This window comes from Callionymus lyra, chromosome 1 (genome assembly GCF_982586985.1).
Source record: "Callionymus lyra chromosome 1, fCalLyr1.hap1.1, whole genome shotgun sequence".
Classification (NCBI taxonomy): domain Eukaryota; kingdom Metazoa; phylum Chordata; class Actinopteri; order Syngnathiformes; family Callionymidae; genus Callionymus; species Callionymus lyra.
The window spans coordinates 23,559,777-23,584,731 of record NC_141818.1 but is presented as its reverse complement, the minus strand read 5'-3'; the positions used below and the strand labels follow the sequence as shown (position 1 = coordinate 23,584,731).

At 36.7% G+C, this 24,955-nt stretch overlaps 3 protein-coding genes across 3 annotated transcripts; 1 reads left to right on the top strand and 2 right to left on the bottom strand.

Annotated features, from left to right (window-relative positions):
• The first annotated feature begins 262 nt into the window (after nt 1-262).
• On the top strand, nt 263-4,675 carry LOC148088584 (leukocyte surface antigen CD53). The gene is made up of 8 exons (XM_087797971.1): nt 263-362; nt 1,743-1,826; nt 1,933-2,121; nt 2,735-2,809; nt 2,892-2,987; nt 3,052-3,156; nt 3,968-4,051; nt 4,353-4,675. Exons 2-8 carry the CDS (start codon nt 1,764-1,766, stop codon nt 4,422-4,424), a joined length of 684 nt encoding a protein of 227 aa, XP_087654097.1. The 5' UTR covers nt 263-362; nt 1,743-1,763; the 3' UTR covers nt 4,425-4,675.
• Nucleotides 4,676-4,845: 170 nt separating this feature from the next.
• On the bottom strand, nt 4,846-18,000 carry araf (A-Raf proto-oncogene, serine/threonine kinase). Its single transcript, XM_087797958.1, has 16 exons — nt 17,882-18,000; nt 15,449-15,649; nt 14,154-14,257; nt 13,752-13,854; nt 13,521-13,675; nt 12,544-12,642; nt 12,323-12,467; nt 11,626-11,653; nt 11,410-11,540; nt 11,134-11,336; nt 10,882-11,058; nt 10,722-10,768; nt 10,392-10,510; nt 9,206-9,337; nt 8,063-8,197; nt 4,846-7,425 (listed from the first exon to the last, which is right to left on the bottom strand). Exons 2-16 carry the CDS (start codon nt 15,557-15,559, stop codon nt 7,285-7,287), a joined length of 1,830 nt encoding a protein of 609 aa, XP_087654084.1. The 5' UTR covers nt 15,560-15,649; nt 17,882-18,000; the 3' UTR covers nt 4,846-7,284.
• A 1,051-nt stretch (nt 18,001-19,051) lies between these two features.
• Nucleotides 19,052-22,788, bottom strand: imp4 (IMP U3 small nucleolar ribonucleoprotein 4). Its single transcript, XM_087797946.1, has 9 exons — nt 22,699-22,788; nt 22,009-22,117; nt 21,837-21,920; nt 20,933-21,042; nt 20,682-20,814; nt 19,898-20,052; nt 19,722-19,816; nt 19,562-19,635; nt 19,052-19,278 (listed from the first exon to the last, which is right to left on the bottom strand). The coding sequence occupies exons 1-9, from the start codon at nt 22,699-22,701 to the stop codon at nt 19,166-19,168; spliced, it is 876 nt and encodes a 291-aa protein (XP_087654072.1). The 5' UTR covers nt 22,702-22,788; the 3' UTR covers nt 19,052-19,165.
• Nucleotides 22,789-24,955: the final 2,167 nt, after the last annotated feature.

Sequence of the window (24,955 nt, the reverse complement as noted above, 5' to 3'; positions counted from 1 at the left end):
TGTTCAGGCTTTTCCTTGATTTTCTGGTACTCATGTTGTGTTTTCAGTTTTATCTTGACCTTTAAAGTATATACTTTATTGAATATTGTTTTGATTGTTTAAGCGATTTGTGACCCTGGTCTAGAAAAGCGCTATATAAATAAAAATTACTTACTTACTTACATTGTTGGTGAGAAATAAGAAAACCGTTCATCACAAGAGGTGCGTCATCATGTTTCCACTTGACTTGACGCTCCTCTCACTGAGGCCACCTCTTACACATAAAGAGGAAGTGAAGTTCAGAGAGCTCCAAGAACCTCCACATCAGTGCGGATCTCACGAGTGAAAAGCAGCAGCAGATCCTAAACGTTTTCATCCACCTGGTAAGAACTTTAATTTGATATTAATTTTGTTGACATTTTCTCATGATTTAGTCATTTCATACAATATATGACAAACATACATTAGGCTCCAGTCATTTTACGTTGATAACTTGATCATTATGTTATTTATTATTTCTTTAAATATAAAACTGTTAAAATGTTAGATACCATCATCAATATATTTTTGTATATTTTATATATTTTTACCTGAAGTAAAACATTGTGTAAGTCAAAGACGTGGAAGATATTTATTCTATGTGTTGCTTGTGACAGGAAGTGAGATGTGGCTGCCTCACTTCCCTGAAACGCAGAAATAACATATGACACACACACACACACACACACACACACACACACACACACACACACACACACACACACACACACACACACACACACACACACACACACACACACTCATGCAGTCATTTGAAACTTCTTTATAGCAGGTTCTCTGAACAGACAAATGTCTCCAAAATAGATTAAAAACCAGAATACATGATGTACATTCTGCCCTCATACTGTGGTGCATTACAACGTACCTGTTGTGCGTCTGTTACACACACTATATTGTTACAAAAAGACTCACAGATCTTCCTCACATTTTTAATCACAAACAATCATTCTAATACATTTTCACTTCCCCTGACCCTTTCTAGCCACTGCCCACTGCAGTCAGAAAACACAGAGAGCTGAGTGGGTTTCTAATCAGAGGCACTTATTTTCGTTCTTACAGTTTTAAAAGCCTTAGCTTTGGTAAGGAAACTTGGGTTGTTGTTTTAAATATCTCAGGTTCAAACTCTCTTTCTATTTAAACCATTTTTTTTGTTGATTTGGGTCGTAGTTTGACGTTATGGGAAGATAATGGACCAGTTGAGAACCACTGTTCTCAAGTGTTTAGCCAGTTTAATTCACCTCCTTTGGCTTTAAAACTGCTCCTTGAAAATGTATTCAGGCGGCAGCAGCTCTTCGTTACATTGACAGAGCTTATGTTCTCAACTGTTGCAAAACTTAACAATGTTGCCAGTTACAAGCTTAACAAACTTTTCTACAAATCAATTCATTCAAACGTCCTGAACAACCACAGCAACTCAACCGTTTTTCCGCTGTCCCTTTACTGCTCTAAAAACTATTATATAACTATTGTTACTTTGATAAACGCTCATGTTCCTAATGTTTCCTTCCCTGTCCTGCATCTATCTTGAGTATATTCTGACTGGTTTTCACTTCAAGATGGAGGGACTCCTTCTAAAATGTCCTCCACGATTCATCTGCTATGATAGTTGGTAAATCTGACTTCCATGCAGTCGAAACATGTTCGTTGTAAGACCTGTTGATCCTCTTACTCCACATGACATCCAGTTGGCCATCTTGTTGCAGGTCGAACACAGCAGACTCAGGATGGCGCAGAGCTGCCTCCGCTGTTTGAAGTACACCATGTGTGTCGCCAACTTCCTTTGTTTTGTACGTATTCTTCATCACCTTCAATGTGTTCATGACTTCAGCGTTTTTACACGTCCATGATCCATCATTTGATATGTGTGTATGTGTGTGTGTGTGTGTGTGTCAGTTGAGTGGCATTGCAGTGCTTGGCTTTGGTATCTACATTAAGGTCCATTTTAACCTGGGGGCTCTGACGCCGACCTTGGCCAAGTTTCCTGTGGGGAACATGCTCGTCGTCAGCGGCATCATCATCACCTCCGTGTCCTTCCTCGGCTTTCTGGGAGCTCTGAGGGAGAACCGCCTTCTGCTGCTGACGGTGACATATGCACACACACACACACACACACACAGCAAACAACACGAATGCAAATAAATAAAGAGACAATTTATGTGGAGTTTTCCAAAAGAAGCAAACAAACAAACAATATGTACAAAACACATTTTCACCAACAAACATCTTTGCAAATCTAGCCACGTTATTATGTTATATGATAAATAAACCAACAATTACACAAACCTAAATGACAAAGAGGCTCTCATTGAGAAGCATTGATAAAACACATAAACCTACAATAAATCACGTCATAACAGACTTACCTTTACACACTAACCAAAAATAAATACATTTAAAAAAAGCAAAGAAACAAACACTTAAGCCACAAAGCTTCACTTGGTTAATACAACATAAACAGAAAAAATATATATACTTACAGAAGTAATTTGAGTTTTTAAAAAAATGTGTATACAAACACATAATGTACCACTTAAGCTCCACATCTGAATCCTGACAATAAGTAACCATTTAACAATCAAAATAAACATACAACTACAACCTATACCAAAGACCACATAAGCCTTTTCAACCAAACAAATCATATTTCCAAATACAAACAAAAGTCCAGTAACAACGACTACAATTGTGTCTCTAGTTCTTCCTGGTTCTCTTCTTGCTCATGTTGGTGGAGCTGACGGCGGCCTGTCTGCTCCTGGTCTACGAAAGAAAGGTGATTTCCCTTCCTGGGTCACTCCAGGCCGTGACCATGTCTCTGTCTAACATCATCCAGACTCACAGGATTGTGTCTCCAGATAGTCGGGGAGGTGGAAAGGGAACTGAGAGAAGGCTTGAAAAATGCAAAGAATTACAATGCCTCGTCCACAGAATGGGATTGGACGCAGACCCAGGTGAGTTCACCTGACACCAGACCAGATTTCCTGTCTGTGGATCTGACCTGTGATCCGTTGACAGCTCGACTGCTGTGGAGTTACAAATGCATCTGACTGGGAACATTTTGTGCCACGATCCTGCTGCCAAGGCAACTGTCCAGTCCCAAGACCGCCCTACAAAACCAAGGTCAGCAAAAAAAAGGATAATTGTAGAGGAGAAACTCAGTAGTGAGACAAATACAGCTTGAAGTTTAGCTTATAAATATATCTTTGTTTTATCTTTTCTATAATTTTCATTAAATATTTCAGGTTATTTAACAAATCAACTCATTTCATTACAAGCTAGTCTTATAATTATTAGATTTTCATTTGTAAATGCAGATTTATTTATCACAATATACAACATCACAACTATATTGATTTGCAACTTACATTAATTTTTGTGTTTTTATTAAACCTCCGGATGCTTAATGGTAGCAGTCAGTGCCCTACATAGTTAAAAGAACAATGAGATCTCTGCGATGACTGAGGACGAGAAGATACAGTCGACTCCAGCAACTTTTATAGTTGATGTTTAGACATGTTTTGGTTTGAAAACAAATTAAGGCAGTTAGATTGTCGAGGGTCATGTGGTCTATACATTCTTCATCGCCAGAGTCAAGTTATTGTTCCCACAGTATTACAATATATCGCACTAAATGACTAGATTGCTATCAGTCATATGTACCAAAAAACATTAAACGTGCAGCTCTTCACATAAAAAATATTTTCCTTCTTTCTTGACGTTTGACAAGTTTGGTACTACACATGAAAAAATGCAGTTTTTAAAATAATTTACCCTCAACTGCACTTTATGATAACGTTCACACAACAGTGATCACATTTATTCTAAAATGTATCTTTTTTAATTCCGGAGCACAACTTCCTTTTTGAGGGTGTGCCTCTCAGCACCACTTTCTTGAGAACAATGACTCCACTTGTCTGTCTTCTGGTTACAGGGATGTCTGGCTGAATTCAAGACCTTGTTTGAAGACAATTTCCTGGCAATTGGCATAAGTGTCATCATCATCTGCATCATTGAGGTGAAGTCACATGTTGGACGACTACAATTTATTCCACTATGATTGAACTTGTTAGTGATGGGTTGATAAAGCTTCTCTGATGTTCTCTGCTACAATCCTCTTGAGCGTCACATCATTTTTAAACTGAGGGCGCCCCCTATTGAGCTCTAAACAAATAGTTCACCGCTGTATTAACAACTCTCCTCATTACATACTAGCATGTTTCAAATGTTTAAGTCTTCCTCTCCAAGACGCAGTACTCATCATGACAATGTTTTGTTTTAAATGTTGACGAGCTCATCTTGTGCTTCTGGACCGGCAGGTGCTGGGGATGTGCTTCGCCATGACGCTCTTCTGCCACATCAGTCGGTCCGGTCTGGGATACAAGTTATAACGGCAAACACATTTAAACTTCCCACGTGAACATGGTTCAGAAAATGAGGCCCCGGGATTTGGAATGCGACCCATGCACTTCACATATCTTTGCCCTGCACGTTGATCTTAAAGGTTTTGTCTACTCCCCTGCTCGGCTCTCTTCCTGTGTTTATCTGTGATGTAGATGAGAATAAAACCACTTCCCCTTTTCATTGTTGCGCTTTCAACTTGTTGTCTTGGTCTGACAATAAAAAGAAAACATATGTTACACAGATGAGTCCATTTATTTAAAGAATAAAACCAGCATCAACATTTTAGACAAAAACTAAAAAAAAAAAAAAAAACGAAAAATAACTAAGATTTCCTTTACATTTTAAAACAATCTTATTTATCTGAATCCAAAACAAAATATAGAAACAAACACAATTGTTGTCATTAAAAAAAAATGTAACTGTACACAGCAGAATTTATTGCAAACAAAACAACCCCGACACCTCGACACTACTCACACAAGTATTGCGACCCCCTACAGATATGAACAGACAATTTCATTAGTTTCACTTCCTTGTTCCGACCTTTGAAGGATCTCCAAAGAATGTTCATCACTTTACACGCCAGACTGCTGGATCGGTGCTGCTCTTGACACGAGCTGGACTCCAAAAGCATATTTTTGTTGTTTTGAATCATTCAGAATGTTTTGCCTAATCCAGCTCCGAGTGGCCCAGGAGAAGGAGAGAGTACCTTAAGATCTGGATAGCAGCTGACAAGGACTTAACGGTCCACCGAGTCCTGCTTTATCCGCAGACATGACAATAAATAAACCCCAACAAGCCCAGAGGAAATGTCAGCTGATACAGGTAACAAGTGGTAGGGTTCCCAGCCCCTAATTTTCTACAGCTAACTAGTGGGTTTGAAAAGCTTCCTCTACCTCGCACTTTAGCGGCCATTTTTACACATTTGTAGAAACTCTGCCTCTTGGAGATAAATGAGACCTTGGATCTTACCCAGAGCGACCAGTTGTCCTCGTGTGTTCTGAGCACTTCACATCAGGACCAGCACGAACCTTCTCATCACGAAAGCTTGTTTGCTGGATCCCTCAACATGTCTTGTGGTGGATACAGGACTAAGACCACAAGCCTCTTCAATATTGCTTAAACTTCTTCATAATTGCATCGACCATGACGTCTCACCAACTAGATTGTCTCAAGGTAAACGGACTTGATCTGTGACATGTTGAGCTTGATGAAGTTTGTGAGGGAGCTTGAAAACGTGGGATTTTTGTTATATAAAATGTCTCAAGCGTTTGTTAACCATAATCCTTTTAAAGCTACATTTCAGGGTTTTTGGAAGCCTTCAGTTCAATTGAAAACATGACTTCAGTTTTGAACACAACGTAACTCAATAAAAAACAAGGGACAGGATGGTTTCATTGGAAATTATGGCTTGAATTCATGATTTGTTTCTGGGGGGGTGGAGGGAATGCAGCAGAAACTTTGGGCTCATTCAAGTAAGAGAAACATGCTTCAGCAGAGAGCGGTGGTAGTTTCAATAAGGCACAAGACCAAAGATGATTCAAAATCAATCAATCTCTCAGAGTGAGACAACTATGACACTAAATTTATGAGTTTTTACTAAAGGCTCACACAAGACAAAAACTGATGATCATTCAGTCTCCAATCATAATAACCAAGAACTAGAAAGACCTTCTCACACATGTTTTAAATACCAATTCACTTCCAGTGAGTTGGAATCTGCTAATAAATCCCACCATGGTTTTCATATATTGTCCCTGCAGTTGTGGGGAAAACGTTTTTACTTCTTTTCAAGTTCCCAAATCCAACAAGAGCTTTCTAGGCCGCAAGTGAGAAGAAACCACAAGCACTGCTCTTGGTGGAGTTTGTGGACACTGGGGTCTCGGCGTTCAAATAACAACAACAGGATGTCAATCTTAGAATCATTTGTTTAGTAACCTGAAGACTTGTTAGACTCTGCTATGAACTCGCAACCTAAAGAAACGTGTAATCAGGTAACATTTATTAGATACAGGACTTTTTTTTCACATGTAGCCACTATTCACCTAGTCAATATCATTAAGTGTTTTTTAAATGATGGTTTAAGATGCTAATTTGAGTGAAATACAGCCAGTCTGAGATCCTCCGGGTGTTATATTTTAACTTTCTTCAAAGAAAACACAAACAAGTAAGAGATCAAGCGATCTGTGCACGCCTCTAAATTAAATAAAGAGTAGCTGCTGTGGTCTGCCTGGAGCTTGTGTGTGTCACCGACTGCTCAAATGGACATGCCATGCTATCTATATAAAAGCGGCTCACACACACGCACAGTGAAACTGCTACCTGGTGCAACAAATTCTAGGTGTGTTAAAGACTGTGAATCCTGACGATCACTGACTCACTATGACCAGCTACTCCAACAGCTCAGTTATGACATTTCTCATTAATGCCATTTTGTCAGTGGAGTGTCAGATCAAAGGCTGGACAATAGTTCGACTCACTCCATCAGTCTCATTGCAGAACAGCAACCTCGAGGGTCTAAAGTGTTTCTCTGTCCTGCAGCCGGGCTTGTGACCGCTTCTGTCTAACTTCTCTGAGGACTTAGTCATTTAATCGTTTTCGACGACAGCAGATGAACTCAGAAGTAAAAAGATGCTACTGACTTCTAAAGTGGTCACAGTAAGATTTTTGTTACCTGCTCAGAAGCTTCTACCATGTTAAAAATCAAAGTCAATGTACATTAACAAACAATTGCAGCGTTCTGCTCTGGTGGAAGGGATACGTGAACTCTGGTTCCACAGCCAGCTGGAACCATTGGAAGGTTTGGGGATGCAATGGTGCCGCCCCACCCACTGAGGAGGGAGAAACCTAGAGGGGCATCAACCGTGTGGTTTGGAAAAGGAGGGGGTTCAGGTCCTCAGCATGGACGGCCCGGTGCAGTGATGGCTCTGAGCGACTTCGCTCAATTTTTGGCAGCAGGTCTTGGACTTGCTCTATGGCTACCAGGATCTGTGAAAACACACGGCCAATATTCACATGTCCAGGTTTCAATTTAGAGAAGATCCTGCCAAAATTCCAAACACATAGTCCAGACACTCAAAGTACAAAGTCTCTTAGTTTCACCCATATGTTCCCACAGAAAGTAGTCCTTTTGTAGTTCAATGTCACTTGATTAGTGGTTTAAAATCCAATTTAAAATAGCAAGGCAAATAAAGATAAAATATTGAAAAAAATGGAAGTTACAGAAAAGGCAGAAGAGGGAGAAAATGCTACTGCAGTGTAGCGGCGTTTAAGCGATTCAAGGTTTACTTGTGTTTATAGTCTCTATAAACCATTAATATCCAGGTTTTTTAAACCATATTTAAATTCATAAACCCTTATAATCAGCCTAAGTCATATAGGGTGAAAATAAAAATAATGGTGTCAATTAATGATCAGGTGCAGTTTAAAAGTCTGTTGATCATTGCTCCTCAAACTATTACTTTCCTTCTCTTCGTAGACCTTAAGACATGGATCAACTACAAGGTAACATCTTCTAAGTTAATCATTAAGACACCAGACACATTTGCAAGAGTGGTTTGCCAAACAATGTTTGAAGAAAAAATAAACATGATAACTAAAGTCCTTTAATCACTATTCCCCTTACCTGAGGAAACAGCGGCCTCTCGTCACGTTTGAACTTTAAGCAGTCAACGATGAGCCTCTTCATCGATTTGGGAGAGGTGCTGGACAGCTTGCTGAGGTCTGGAGAGAGGTAACCACGTCCAACCATGTACAGGATCTAAAACAGAAGGAAAGAGTTGCACTCTACTGCTGCAAAAACACAGATCACAGGTGGAGATATTTTTCTATCTGTTATTTGGCTCATTTATTCCTCACAAGTTTTGGCAGTTTTTCGTCACTACCCCTTCTCGATCATTATCATGTTTTTTTTCATAAAATAGAAAAAGAGATTTGTTGACATCTTGACGAGAATCTGTAATACATTTATATAAATGTTGGTTTTGGAAAACCAAGAACACACATGGGAGGTGAGCACACAATTAGAATCCATTTACAACAAAGTAAAGTCAACTGTATTTTCAAAGTGCAGCACAAGGTTTTTATTTGCTTTGACTCCTACTATTTGAATGCCATTCATATGATTTCAATTTACAGGAATATTAAATGCAAATCTATGCAGATAACATAGGCGTGAAATAAAATAAATGTCATTCAATTTGAAGCAGTGCAGCTCTGCTTAAATAACAATCATCTTTTTGGCTGTCAAGGCCAAAGGGGCGGGGCTTTTTAAGTAGGACTGGGTACTAGCAAGAATCTGGCGAGATGATAAGCATCACGAAACATGCGTGACGATACGATATATTTCAATATTGTAGGAACAACGATATACATTGTTTCTATAACACTATCTGGCTTTACAACAAAGAATTGAGCATACATCTAATCAAACGTGAAAGTGCTTGTAGGAAAGTGCTTTTCAAACTATTAACCAAAATGTAAACTTGTATAAACAATGCACAATGAAGACAACCTGGAAAAAAGGGCAATATCCAGTATCTGTTAGTGTTTCATTTTTTACTTCAAACTTTGTCTTAAAACCAAAATGAGTCCAATATACCCCTTCTTTTAAGTTTATTCAATTTTACATTTGTTAAATAAAATCTTAATCATATGGCCATTGTTGAAGTAAAACACACATCAGAGATACAAACAAGTGAAACATTTGTTGATTTGTAGGATTAGCAGATCGTTTCAATTCAAAGCGTTGAATAGCACATGGACTCACTTGGTCTCTGTTGTTGATGTTAGAGTAAGGCAGAGTCCCAGACATCAGCTCGAACAGCACTACTCCATAACCATAGACGTCAGATTGGAATGTGTACGGGTTTGTATCCTGCATTCGGATCACCTCAGGAGCCTGGTAGAAATGAGGAGGTTATTGTCAGTGCAAGGTGTATTTTGCAATCTAATTGGATTGTTAGCAAAAGATGCATTAAGTATCCTAAAACTTTACCCAAGTTTTAATACATTTCTAATAAAACTTTGTTAAAATGATTATTCTGTTCATAAGTTTTTTTTTCCAAGAAATTAATAATAGGATCTTTACTCAACGCATGATTTGGTGTGATGATACAAGTCTGGAAGAAGGATATTTGAATTATTGTCATTTTAGCTGAACAAATGCACAGAATTGGGGAAAAATGCAAACTTTTTTTCCAATGGCTTCATTACTAAAGCAAAAAAATTTAAAGTAAAATTATACCAATACAAACGGATATGTACCCTTCGCTCATTGATAAATGGCCATTCAAGCAGATAGACAAATGTATACAAATGTATACGCTTGATGGAGTCTACTGACTCCTTTAAGAAACATCTTAAGACGTTTATATTTGTTCAGGCTTTTCCTTGAATTTCTCGAACTCCTGTGTTGTTCTCAGTATTATCTTGATCTTTAAAGTATGTACTTTTTTGAGTATTGTTTTGATTGTTTAAGCGCTTTGTGAACCCGGTCTCGAAAAGCGCTATATAAATAAATATTACTTACTTATATGCACACAAACACTAGCAAATCAACAAAACACCAATAGAAAGGTTAGTAGTTGAAGGATTACCCATTCACTAGGTAAGACTTGCTTACCTAATATAATTGTAGGATAAATATTTATATCTGTATGATTAGAAACCCATTTAAGCATTTTTACGGTCATTAATAGTCCAATTTAGATTAGTTCAATGAGACCCAAAATACTGCTACAAGCTGATCCACACTTATGGCGTTGGTCATGCCAAATTTACAGGATTATTATGGTCATTCTAAACACAACTAAAAATGACATTTCCCATTATCAACATTCCCACATAATTTCATTGATATCCCATCTTGCAAACAGAACCTCTACAACATATATACAAATGCATTTGCTTGTGAAATTTCATCAGCGTAGGAATTAAATGAGCGGTTTTCTTACCATCCACAAAATGGACCCACTAGGTTGTTCTACTTGCTGAGAGCCACTCCACCGAGATTTCACGGTGGCCAGGCCAAAATCTCCAATCTTTACAGTCCAGCCCTCATGGAGGAAAATATCTGTTATAGAACTAAGGAAGTCATAAAGACAACATAAACATTGATGGCAACCGTGTTTACTAAGGGCAATACAGAAGATAAAATAGACATGTAGTTATACAATTCAAATTTTAGCAAACAAGTATGGAAATGAATTTAATTTTAAAGTAAAAAAAGAACATGCCAACTAGAACAGATATCCTAGAATACATATCCATACACCAAAGGATACTATTGGATTTCAGGTCTCGATGGATTATATTCTTTGCATGCAGATAACTGAAAAGAAAAAAACATTAACAAGTTAATATTGCTCAATTGTAAAATATCAAGTTACAATATGGATATTTTAAACAATGAGATGATGATAAACATGTGGTCAAAAATCTTACTCCATGCCCTGTGCTGTCTGCCTTGCCACCTCGATGCGCCGCATGGTATCAAACTTTGTTTCTCTTACATGCAGATGGCAGTACAAGCTGCTGCCTTCGCACCACTGTGTTATGATGGCAAAGTTGGGCTTGGTCATGTAACCCATGAAGAGCAGGATGTTGACATGGCGCGTCTTTCTGTAAAGAGTTGAGCAATATTTAATTACAAGAACATTTACAGCAATGGTTTGAGAAAACAAAAACGGTACAAACCTTAAAACCTGCATTTCATTTTTGAAAGCCTGTAACTGCTCAGGCGTGGGCTCTGTGACTTTCAGGATCTTAATGGCCACATCGCCATGCCACTTTCCTTTAAAGACAGTTCCAAAAGAACCAGCACCTATTCTCTTCTGGATGTTGACTTCACGGGAGTGGACCTCCCAATAGTAGCTGGAGTCCCGGTATCCTCCTCTATGCTGAAACGATGCATGTTAAACTTTGTCTCAGGGCACCATCATTATTTACGTTAGGAGTTCAAAAGAAACTCACAACTTTCTTTTTATCATCGGAGGAAGAGGACTTGCGCTCCTTGTGCTCTGAGGGGGATTTGGGTGGTTTCCTTCCCGGGGAGCCCAGTGTAGAGGGGGGGCTGGTTGAAAGCTTGGGTGAGGGCTCCGGTCCTGCAAGTATGACAAAAAATAAGTGACAGATGTAGACAACAAGCTGGAAAAATGATTCACTATAAAGAATACAATTACAAGTTACCTATTGTGTTGTTTAGTTTGAGTATTTCCTGAAAAGAGAGAAAACAGAGTTAAGATATAGTCAAAAGAAAGAAAGAAAATGTGTTATCAACAGTACAACCTCTACATGTATACAATGTATACAAATTAGTTCACGTAGAAATATTAAATTCTAACGTTTATCTTTGAGATGATCTGATAATATTTTGATTGTTGTTATGAATACAATGAGTCTATACATTTCAAATATTTGCGAATGGATTAAAAAAACAACTAGAATTTAGATAATCTGTGTAAAATCCTTTTTTTTTTATGGCATCCTATATTTCAAACTGCTTAAAGCAATACATTAAAAGAGTTTATGTAGAAAGAAAGTCAAAGGTTTGAACCAAATTATGCACCGTCTGATTGTGTCCTCAAAAGTTGTTTTTTTTTAAAGAGAGCTTGGTTCTCTTAACGAGGAAGCAAACCAGTATGACGACTTTAACGCTAAAATCCAATCAGCCTTAAAAAATATTTGATAGTAATAACTTCATTACATGTGTGAGTCTTTGTATACATTTTAATATATCTAATTCCATGTAAATTATTTGCAATGTTCTAATGTTAACTTAATCATTATTGCGTCACTCATTTTAGTTCTCATTTTAATCTCCATACCATTTTACCATCCACCTGCTGTACTAAAATACGGGAGCAGTAAAAACTTGGACTCTGACCTCTATAATGCTGGCACCAGCAGGGCCCACCGTGCTGACAATATGAACGTTAGGGGTGGAGGTGGATCTATGCCTCTGCAAGGACTGACAGTCTCCACTGGGCATTGGAAAACGAAAGGCAGAGGTCGGCGACAGTAGGTCCATCCTAAGAAAATAAATAAACAATGAGATCTTGTAAATCTGTGCCACTGCACTGAAAAGAAGGAAATATGGGAGCTCACCCAGCAGGCTCTGGTGTTAAGGCAATGTTGCTTTGGGATGGTGAACTTTCTGCCAATATTATCCGAGGGTACTCATCTGTGCAGGCGCCGGGGTCACACCTGGAGAAATAATGCAATATAGAAAGATATAGGGAAATTACAATTTTCTTCATCTTTTCATAATGCTTAGGATTTTTGATAATAAATATAGACTATGACGCGTAAGAGGTGAAATTATTTTAATTTAAAATTTAAACGTCAATTATAATCAGAAATATGTTTCAAGTATACATTTCAAGCTTTAAAGTTACTGTTTGGGCAAAAGAAAGACACTAATTAGATTGAGAGAAACTTTTTTAAAACTGTTTTCACACCAATAACCAGTATAAGGGAAAACAGGTCAGACATGCCGGTGAAGGCACAACCTATTTATACAGACAACAGAAGCAATAGAACTGGTTCAACTTTCTCTTCACACTTCAAGAAAGAACATTTTTGTCAGAGACTTTGCATGAACAAGCATTAACTGTGATTTTTAGATTTTATCCATGGAATCTAACGTAAAGAATATTCACTTTATGGGCTAAATAAAATACACCAACTACACTGTATAAGTCTTAATGTTTCATTATTGCCTTTAACAACTTATTAATATATGTAAAGATAATGAAAATGATGAAATTGTGTCCCAACTGGGATTAATGAAGTCTTTCTAAATCGAAATCTGAATGCAATCTTTCAGGAGTTATTGTACTGAGAAGTATGTGTAACTCAAAAGACATGCAAATCTTTGCTACTTGGGTGAAGATTCTTCCATAAAGTTACGATTGCAAATTTCTTGCTTCTTGTTTTTAGAATTTTCTAGAAAGAGTAAAGCCTTAGATGAGTTGAGGTATTTTGAAACAAAGATGTAAAAGTTGGCAGTGACAGGTCTAAGAATAAAGGATTTAAGACAACTTTATTGGGGTTAGAATGTGTAAGAATCAGGGATAACTCACCGCTTGCTAACAGTGTCCATGTCAACACACACTGTAGGAACTTTGCTACTGCAATGCTGGTGGAATTTGTAGCCACAAGTCTGACATCTGAAGCCGTTAAACAGAAACTTGTGGCAAAAGTCACAGTATGCCAGTTTAAAAAAAGTTTTCCGTACCTGCACAAAGTAAGCATTGTTTAGTTTTATGCCTCTGTAAGAAAAAAAAAATCAAAAATAGAAAAGGAATGCTTACAAAGTTGTGCATGGTAAGCGGAATATCATCCAGGACCTCAACTAAGAGCTCCTCTCCAACCAGAGGTGTGATGTCAGTGTCCCATTCTGTCAGTCTTTTACGCCTTGAAGAAAGAAAACATATTAAAAAATATATATAAATAAATGCACTTTTAGAAACTACATTTTTAGATTGAGAGCAGAATTTTTAAATTATGAAAATGAATCGCTAAACTTTATAAAAATATATAATTAAATCATCTTTCTTTTTAAAATAGGTCTCTGTAGAACAGTAATTATCTAGTATCTCCATTCCCTTGATTATATTTATCATCATTTTATAAATAGGTCCCAATATGAACGTAAACATTTAACGTGAACTTGTATTTGTAAATAAAAGAAACCATTCAGGAGACAGGCTTACCCTTCTAGCAGGCGAAAAACAGCACAGCAGTCTTGACTGAGGCCTCTCACTTTGAGAGCTTTGTCTAGACTCTCGTGCACAGTCTGTCCTTGGCGAACATTCACCTGAGAAAAAGAAATCAATCATTAATTTCAAAGAGAAAAAAGCCAGCCATCAGAAATATGTTTTCCAATATGTTATAATAAATATGTTTTTAGAAATATGTTTCCCCCACTGTGGGATTCATAAAGTAATCTCATTTTATCTTTGTCTGAGTCAAAAGATATGATAATTAAAAGATCTTGGGGCTTGACATCTATCCATCTATCTATACATTTCAAAGTGAGGTCAGCTACTCACTTAAAAGAAACAAACAGTTAAAAGCAGTATTAGCTCAATCATTTTAAATATAGACTTTATGGACATAGTTGATGGAAGGTATCAATTGAGAAAGAAAGCACAAAAAGTAAATATCTGCAGAGAAAGATAAAATAAATCTGCAATGCACAAATTCATAGAGCGAGAACTTGATCGTGTATCACTTAGAGAAAAAGTCAAAAAGAGAAACCTGTGTTGATTTGATTGTCTTAATTGATCTTTGACCTGTATTCTACTGTGTCTGTTAGCACAAAACTCTCTTTCTAAAATATTTACATTAGAAAAATGTGCTTAAGCCCCTCCCACTGGAAACGCTTAGTTTTGTTAAATGTTAAATCACATGTTCATAACTGGTATCATCAAGATTCTAAAAAAATGTTACTCATCTTGAACTTAACAACCACTTGTTTACTCATTTGATCTGTATACACACACATTTGGATGACCAAATAAAGCACAAACAAGGGGAGTAGCTCCTTTCCTGGCAAGTTTAGTTGTGGTAAAATCTCAACATCTTCTTGAGCTTTGGATAACTATTTGTAAACAGTCAAGTTGAAAGATAACTGTATTGCAGTCGGCTTCTTAACACTTCAGCAACTGTACATATCAAATCAAATTGACTCATCAAACCATCACTATGCTAAAATTTAATTAAAAACATGTGTTCATTACTGGTATGATCAAAAATGCTTTGTTATGATGGTTGCTCCTTCTCAAAATACATGTGGGCTGTTGAGGCCCGACATCTTGTTGAAAAACCTTCACAAGACCCATTTCATTGACACTATTTAAACATGATTCCTAACTAGACCATCTTCGTTTGGGATATTGTGATTGGATATTAACTTTCTTTTGGTCATGCAATTTAATTTTTTTTCTAACACGTTTAAGTTACCATGGTTAAAGAAGTCAAGTCATCGATAAAGAAGAAACCTTACCACTGTCCTTTGTTTGTTAGGGAGGTAGACTCTAATAGTGCCACCTCCACGGGGTACATCCTCTGGACTGGTTTCTCCCGATGAGGAGTAGGAGGAAGAGGTGGAAGACATGATGAGGCAGCAGGAGAACTTGTTCGAACAATGGCGATGTCTTCATGCACAGCAAGATGTAGTAAGGGAGTGAAGCCTCTTAACCAGAACCTGGAGGCAGTGTATCAATACGTTTCAATTCTGTTCAGAACTCTCAAACGGCAATACAAATAAAGACAGCTGCATAAAATTAAAACATTTGTCACGTTTATTAATTGTTTTTAATGCCAATAATCAAATAAACTAGTCTCCTTTTGAACAAAAGGTCAAGAACGGTCACCTTATTTTCTTAAAGCTTGCCAATTTGTTACTTAAATCTGACTTTCAGTATGCTTTAATCCAGTGGCATGAGCCCAAAACATAGAGATGATTCTTTGGCATTGCGGAAATTCAATCACATTAGCTTTGTACAAACAAGGCAATATGAGCAATACATTTTCAATATAAAGACCTTGCAATAAAGAAGATATCTTGGTTGACAGTTTTTTTTTTTGTTAAAAGCAGATAATCTGCAAAATTCAAACACTGAATATCTGATGCAAATTTACATAAATATTAAAATTAGGATTTGTACATACATCCGTTGATAAGAACACCCGCCATTTGCTTTACTGTCCCCCTAACACACCCCTCCCTTCCGCGAAGGTCAGTTCTTGTGGAGAATAGGCTGCAGACTAGGGGTCCTTCAACTGTTTTTATCTTTCTTTCTCTGATCAAAATTTGATTTATATTATGTTTAATGTTTTGTGGATTTTCTATGTATTTGGGTCATTTTTGTCTAAACTGATGTTTATTTTATTTTAGAAATATGTTCCATCCCAAGTTAATACTCGAAGCTATATAAATGACAACATTTGATGTGATGATCTTTATTGCTTAACCATCTGATGTTGAACAAAAACGGAGTCAGTCGACCTGTCTACACTCATAAAAACTTGATAAATGGTGGGCCCCAGAATATTATGTCACAGTTAGTGTGGTTTAATGTTTACTTGAATTTTTAAGATTAGCAAATTACCATGCATTGTCACCTGCCATCTATGGAAACCCATAGATAAATGGACTGTAGTTTGGCCAGGTTTCGTCCTTATTTAATCAGAGCTGTTGAGCTGATAAATGCTTCGGAGAGAGGCGTGCATTAGCAATTGGTTTCATTTGCAAAGACTTACATTTTATAAGTTTTATTTTTTATCTTTTTAAATTAACTGAAATGTTTTCTCTACCGCCATTTGGAAATTTCCCATCTTTCAAACTGAGTTCAACCTAATGCAAAGGATAGTCCTCAATCATGACCACAAGTCCAAACAAATATAATATTTCACATAACAACCAAGTATAAAGCAATACTATTAGACCAGAAACAAACAGGCCAAAGTACATGTTAAGATTATATCACAATTCCAGCAGTTGGAGGCAAATAAATGTATGAGGCAGACAACAAGCATATGATCAAAGGGGATCGGAGCTAAACGCTTGCTTGAAATAATTTTATCCAGCTTTCGAAATCTGATAATATTAATAATGATTCATATATTAGTTGTAGTGATATATCGTTAAATTGACAGTATGCTCCTTTATTTATCGAGACAAATCAGGTGGATGAAACTCGTCCCTTGTTATACTTAGATATCCTATTAGAAGCGGATTAAAAAACAATTGTTTGTCTTCTGCAAAACGTCTTGCAAGTAGGAAAAAAAATGTATTGATGACATTTGAGTATTATTTTTAATGTCACCTTAACTTCACCTCGATCTAGATTCTAAACGCAATCCAAAAAAAAATAATAACCCAAAATTCCATGGACTGCGTTTTTTAGACGAAGATGGAGACTCAAATGTAATACTTCTTATAAAATACTACAGTTAGTCGTTAATATGGCCATTATGTGATAAAGCTTCCCGCTGATCACTGGTATGACGTCTACGCTACATCACGTTAGCCACTCAGTTAGCATGGGATTTGCCTACTGTGCATTATGACATTTCGAGTTTGGGAGGTCATGCGTCCTTCGTTGCACAGGTAGTGTGACAACGAAACTAAGAAGCAAAGAACGCGACGTAGTTTGAATGCCGTCATGGTAGAGCAAAGTCAGGGAATTGTTAAAGAATCCTTATCGGACAAGTTGAAAGCCGAGTTAGCAATAGCTAAAGCGCTAACTGGAGTGTGAGAGGAGATTAACTGGCTAACTGTTGCTAACTAAATCTGGCTGCTTAACATCACAACCGTGACTTGATTTATATAAATTTAAACACACCAGGGGTCCGCTACACTAAATGACACAAAGTAAGATGTAAAACAGCTGAAGTTGTTGCAAACAATCTGTGTTTAAATTGAAACTCTCACCTGTGGCAGCCATCTTGAACTATTTCAATCTAAAGTAGGATCTGTCAAGAAGTTCAGAGAAAGCGGAAAACCTCCGAAATGCTGTCTCCTCATTGGTCCTTTCGCACAACGGCGCTCGCTGATTGGACAGGACCCAAAGTACATTTAACAAGTAGGCGTGTACAAACAGTTCGTGATTATGCCAAGTCTGAGCGATACACTCGCTACCTTGTATATGGAAGTATAATTTGTAAACTCGTTTTTTAGCAACACATCTAATTAAAATATTTCATAAATTATTGTACAGTATATATGGTCAAAACCTTGCGACTGACGCATTTTTTCAGCTACTAATGGAGAAACAAGCCTTCAAAATAAAAACCTTATAAACATTTAAAGGATGAAGACACTTAGTTTCAAGGGTGATTCATTTACTTACATAACAGACCTCTAGATAAATCTAGACAGAAGTATTAGGCTGCCGTTTAATGAAGCCTGCCCATTTGCACTAGATGTTGCATAGTAACTAAAAAAAAGCATATGGTAATTCCCCAACCCTGGATTAATGATTGATCACATTACCAAACTGGTTCCAGATCATTTTATAAAAGAAGGGATAAAAATGGCCTTAACTTCTTTTTAGTAGCGGCGTCTAACTCCATTTTTACAGATATGTCAGCTGAACTATATATATATATATATATATTAAATCAATTTAAATTATTGCAGAACACCAAAATTTCATCACCAACGCAATCCCCACCGACTTGATTGACTTATCTTCTGGAGATGTTAATTTAGGACTTTTGCCATAATAAAATGGTCAATACTAGGGCTCAATTTTGTGTTCAGCATGGTTCTGTTTTAGGGCCAATTTTATTTTTCTGTTATCTACATGCTACATCTTTGTCAGATGTACCATCTTACAGCACTACAATCACAAAATTTACGGAGCGTCAACAACCGGTTTAAAAAACAAAACTTGAGTAGCCTGACATTTTGGTGTCCTTGTAGACTTTTCATTCTTATTTGATCCCAAATAAAGCATTAAGAAAAAAAAAAATTACACGAGTAAAAAACCAACCGACATATGTGGAAAACTTTTGGCGCTGAATTGTAGTTAGTATGCCAAATTTCAATGGGAGCAAATGTGTATAGTACTTGGCCATGGATTTGCATGAAGATGAATCATATGAGAGGTACAATTTTATTTCAAAATAAGTATGCATTATGAATCAGTACATATTGTTCAGCATGATATAGGATGACCAAGATCTTGGAGTCACATATTTTAAAGAAAAATATTTAGTCGATGCTGAGAAACCTTCGTTTCTTAGCTGTGTGCGTATATGCATGGTGTCGCCATTCCACATCGGCAGTGGCCTCGTTTTCCAGGGTTCCCAGTTTGATCATGTACACTGTAAAGCAAGAACATTTCACATGTTAGAAGCATGAAGAGATATCTGGAATGTTTCTCACAAAATCACAATTTACTTTTACAGTTCATATTGAGAATAAACATGGCATTGCTTCAGACTTTATTAAATATGTATGACAAACCTTTTTTACTTTAATCCAACAAATAACATTTAGTGCAAAAGTCTCTTAGTGCTTTATACAACACTTTCTCTTACCCACTGCTCTCCCCTTCTTTTATATCAATGGCTGTTAACCAAGCGTAAAATCCTGAAAGCTACTTACATTTCATTTCAAAACGTGGCCCCACTTCTGTCATTTCAATATTTTTGTGATCCGTCTTCTTGTAGGTGTGATGTCTGTAGGAGAGGTCGACTATAATTTAGAGAGCAACTCATCTGGATTTTACTCACACAAATGTAGTGGGAACTTTCTTGCCGCATACCTGAAAGAAATGAAGTCCTCCTGGTTGGCAAAGGTGATTACTCGCCGACTGTCATCTTTCGGCACTGGAAACAGATACTTGAGGATATTGGACACCTATGGGAGTAAAACTAATTAGCTTTATGAACAAGTGAAAGATTACCTGGACAGAGAGTGTTAAGTCAAGTGCTTTCTTACCCTTTTGCCAAGACGTGATGAGAAGTTATGAAATATTAGGTGAGGATAGGCCTCTGACATGGTGCCTATGTCTGGCACGTCATGCCTCATTACTACATTGTAAAGAGTGAAATAAGCTGTGGGCCCAAATGGAAGGTGGCAGATTACCAGAGCATCTGCAAATATAAAAGAACAACAAGATATTTGTTAAGGCTTGAATAAAATCAGTGACAGATCATCTTCAAGTTTAATTTAACTAGGGGAACATAACTTTTTTTTAATAGACCTGCACAATACGAGCAAAATGTGTGTGCTCAATATTGTGATGACGATATTACTTGCAATGACCCAAGTACACCCAACTTACTGGCAGCATTGCATTAAATTGTTCTCACATTCCAAGAGAAGAATAATTGGACAGAATGGCGGCATCCATATGCTGACGCTTGCAAGTGGAATAGCGTGATGTTCAGTTAGAAATGGAGCCATCATTTATTTTTCCCAGCAACCCCTTTGAGATCACTTCAATTCAGAGCACAGTGAATTGTCAAACTTTTAGCAAAATGTGATTCAAATTTTACGCTGAATTTCCTTGTCAATACAACTTTTCATTATTACTGTGATAACTGTCAACTCTCATACCAAAAAAATTACTTTGTCAATCAATTGCTGAAAATGTTAGTATTCATACAATATGAAAGGTAGGTAAATTCTTATAAAAACGGGAATCTCAAGACAAAAAGTGTTGAGTCCGACAAAAGTAAGAGTTTCCCAGGGAAAGCGACAACACATTTCTGAAAGTTACCTGGCTGCCCTCTAGTTTCGTGGACAATTACAAGGTCTGTGACATTGTTGGCTTTGCTGGCTCGCACAAGTGCAGCAATCTCATGGTTGCCTCTGTTCATGCGCTGTGCTCCAGGAAACATCAGCTTCACCTCCTGTGAGAGGATGTTACGACATGTGGATACTTGATCTTCTTGTATTTCATAAATAATAAGTAATATCAAAAGGTAGAAAAACATACCAGATCAATTCAAAGCAATGACAGGTGCTCACCTTTACAAACATTTTCAGTCTGGAGCTTGGATCTCTGGATGTGGTCACCATGATTTTAGGGTCTTCAACTCCTGCCCATTTGTACTCATCATCCATGTGTGTGCTGACCCCTTGAAAAAAGATAACGTATCCCAGGTGAAACGTTAATAAGTTGACATGAAACTTGGGCCAAAAGACACAAAAGGAAACACTTCAGCCACAGGAGTGATCTCACAGTCTGATGAGAACATGGCTGACATTATTAAGGAAACCTCTCTGTCTGGAAACATACATGAAGATTGTTCACACATTTAGTTATTTTGCTCTATGCGATGGTTGGAGTCTACTGACTCCTTCAAAAAACATCTTAAGACATTTTTATTTGTGCAGGCTTTTCCTTGATTCTCTAAGACTAATGTTTTTGTCCCAGTGTTGTCTTGATCTTTTAAGTATATATTTTATCAGTAATTGTTTTAATTGTTTAAGCGCTTTGTGACCATAGTCTAGAAAAGCACTCTACAAATATCACTATACTTACTTACTTTTAGCCTATATGTTTTTTTAATTATTATTTCATAAACATTCATCATATAGAAAGAATGTGTAATATTCTGAATCAATTTAAATAGACAATTCACAATCATGAACATGGTCTGGATTGTCAACCTATTTAACAAAATATGATTTATTTTTTTATGTTCATATCAAGTTTATCAAAGGCATTGTATACCATAACAAAGCACAATATGAATTAAAATGTCCATTTCCAATAGTGATTATTTTAGGGCATTCTTGAATTTACACAAACGCTATACATGCTAAGGAGCAGGTATCGATTATGTGAGATTTAAATGTGTAGATTTTCACGCTTCATGAATAAGACCCAAATAGTACTGTATAGATGTTGTAATAAAGAAAAACAAACCTTCTCCGCCTTCATCATCATACTCAAGAAGTTTCTGAAGCTCGAGGGCTTCTTTCCGGACCTCAGTTGGAAGTAGACGATTCTCTGAACAGAACAAAAGAGAACAGAGTTGCCAAAGGTATTCGTTACTTCAAGATAACATGTCATGGTTTAAAAAGAGTAACGTCCTTACTTTCCAGAGCACCCTTAAGCTGCTGTTTCTTCTCCTCTATCGTCCTCAGGCGGTCCTCCTGTGCCTTCCTGTACAGATACTCTCGCCTCAGTCTCACCTCTCGCCGCAGCTACAAATGCACAATACATCATTTTAAACGTTACTAAACAATATTTAGTTGTTTTTATTATCGTTTGTGTTGACAACCCTGAACAGACTTATTAAAACACTAACGTCATCATGTCACACAAGGCACAAAAATATACTCTCCTTTTTAACTTTGAGGATAAAGTAATCCAATTCATTATAAATTAATCAATACGACATGTTATAACATCCACTTTGGTGTGATTTCGTGTTTTGTTAACAATACACAAAATAGTAAGTACAGTCCATTCATTTGTAATATAAGTAAGTAAGTAATTTTTATTTGTATAGCAACGAGGTCGTGTATAGCACACTCAACTATATAGGCAGTCAATTTTACGTCAGAATTTACGAGAGGTGGGACTAAAATGTTTTTTATGACACTTACTCGATCAACTCCTGCAACACATGTTTGAAGATTTTAACCGTAAAAGAGATAGCATTGGAATTATGTACTGCCTTGGCTAGCAAACGTAGCTAACTCGGTACTGTTAGGTAAAGTTTAACTTGAGACATAACAATGCTGGCTAAAATACAAATAACACAGATTATAAATCGACTTACCATGTTTTGTTTAAAGATTATAATAAAATTAACCAACAGCTCAAAAACACGTTCACGTGGAGACAACTTGAATAACGCAGTCTATCATTGGACACAGCTGGAACCAATGAGGGCCCGCGATACTGAACTCTTCGCCTACAAAATAAAACACCCAAATAAAAGTCATTTATTTGAGTGTGTTCGGTGTTAAGTTTAAGATTCTTTTTTGGTACCGATTGTTTAGAAAAAAATATTGTTGCTTTCATTAGTTAGCGTGTCAGATTCTTTAAAAAGATTCTTTAAAATAACATGACATGACTTGTCAGGCATACTTTGGGTTGATATTTTTTGCTCATCATCGCCTGTCAAAACTATTATCTTCTTCTTCGTGTACATTTTATTCTCCCGTAAGCAACACTGGCCATCTTCTTCTCATCTTTACCCGTTTAATTTCTATCGCTGTCCCTCTGATCTACCAACTGCTGCTCTTGTCCTTCAGAGCCACTTAAAAGACAACCTCAGTATGTTCACTATAACCATCTCTGGTCCGGCCTTTTTGTTAAACTTCTCTATATCTATAATTAAAATAATTATGACTCAGTTGTTCTCTTGCAACGCCCTGAAATCAACAATTGGAATGTTATTCTTTCTCTGCATTAATACATACTGCTGCTCAGTATTGTAGCCTCTCATAATAGCCTAGTGTCGAAAACCTTTTGCACACATTCATAGTGTGACTTATAAAATAATCCAGTCCGAGCTTGAGTTTGACCCTTAGATTTTGCCTTGCTTCAGTCTAAGATTTTGGTTCAGGGGCATTCCCGGAAAAAAGATTAAATAAATGTTGTCTTCTTACATTTTGGTCAAGAAGGAAAGTGACTCTCACTGGCACATAAATAAAAGAAAATGATTAATTGCACATTTTCATGGATGAAATAGACCATTGGACTGCAACAGCATTTCTAAACTTAATTTGTAGGTTAAACTACTTTCACAGTAACCATCCATTAGTCGCATTGAATGAGGGCAGAAACCATTTGACGAAGAAATAAGTTTGCTTTTATTGGACCAAACAGGCAAACTAACACAGAGTGTAAAGAAAATGTAATGAGCTGAAAATAAATGACTTATTTCAAAATGTTTCACACATACATCAGGGAAAGTATTGACTTGTGAAAATCTGAAATTTTATTTTGTGGCCATTTTAAAATGAAATGCTTCACATATATCTTTTAATATATATACAGATCTCTTTTTATATGCATTTTTCTTTTACATTCTTTTGTTGTACAGTTAAATCTCATGCCTCAGCAATCATCCTCAATCGTATGACATAACACAAAATAAACAGAGTGGTCTGATCAATGCTGCATAGTTTCAACCGTGGAATATTAAAAACACTTTCTGTCAGGGAAGGAGGAAGAGATGCAATCTTTCGCTTTGTTAAAAAATGCACTGTTTTTCTATACATCTTCCAGAACTTGATGACTTGAGGCAGGAGGAGTGAGGAGTTGAAAGTGATGATGATGAATTTAAATTGTGCCCCATTGGAGACATAGGAAGCAGGGGGCATTACAGTACGAGACAACATCAGCACAAAATCACACAAACACACTCCTGCACCAAATGAAACAACAACACATGATTAAAATGAAGATTTAAAGTAAAATCCAAGTGTATATAAGGTCAATCTTCAAATAACAGGATGAAGACTCTTGTTCCATCTAGAAAGGACCGATTATTTAAACCCTTGAGTTAAGAATATAGATGACATTTTAAAATATGATTGCAAAATTATATATGTAATGATGAAGCATTGTTAAACATTGCACCTCAGTTGTCGAAAAAACAGAGTGACATAACTTTGAAAACTTATTTTAAGCAAAGGTACTCATTGTTGTTTTTACCTGCAGGATTTACACAAAAACACAAAGGACATATTCAGAAAACAGTGAGTTAACCATTTAAAGTAAGAACACTTGTAACATAAATGTACCAACTGAGTGCTTTGTCTTAACCTCCAATAAGGCATTCATTAAAGCAAACAGCAAAGAGAGTCTTCAAAGGATATGACGATCACTCCATCCACACTGAGACAAAACACAACCTCTGCTTCATTTTCTGAATGTATAGCAAGCACTTGTTAACAGCTTTACAATTTATGCTCGCAACATCAGATGCTCATTATGAAAATCAGAGAATACTTGACCAAAGGCATTTTATTCCAATTGCCGTAGACATTCTATTAATTTGGGGTTAGGTTGTTAGTATTTTATTA

Coding starts and splice junctions, on each gene's coding strand:
- LOC148088584 (XM_087797971.1), top strand. CDS start 1,764: ATGGCGCAGAGCTGCCTCCGCTGTTTGAAGTACACCATGTGTGTCGCC. Junction 2,810..2,891: donor TCCTGGTCTACGAAAGAAAG/GTGATTTCCCTT, acceptor TTGTGTCTCCAG/ATAGTCGGGGAGGTGGAAAG. Junction 3,157..3,967: donor GACCGCCCTACAAAACCAAG/GTCAGCAAAAAA, acceptor TTCTGGTTACAG/GGATGTCTGGCTGAATTCAA.
- araf (XM_087797958.1), bottom strand. CDS start 15,559: ATGTCTTCCACCTCTTCCTCCTACTCCTCATCGGGAGAAACCAGTCCA. Junction 13,676..13,751: donor CGCTTACCATGCACAACTTT/GTAAGCATTCCT, acceptor TACTTTGTGCAG/GTACGGAAAACTTTTTTTAA. Junction 10,769..10,881: donor CAGACAGCACAGGGCATGGA/GTAAGATTTTTG, acceptor TTTTCTTTTCAG/TTATCTGCATGCAAAGAATA.
- imp4 (XM_087797946.1), bottom strand. Junction 21,921..22,008: donor GCTTAAGGGTGCTCTGGAAA/GTAAGGACGTTA, acceptor TGTTCTGTTCAG/AGAATCGTCTACTTCCAACT. Junction 21,043..21,836: donor TGATGATGAAGGCGGAGAAG/GTTTGTTTTTCT, acceptor TCTTTTTTCAAG/GGGTCAGCACACACATGGAT.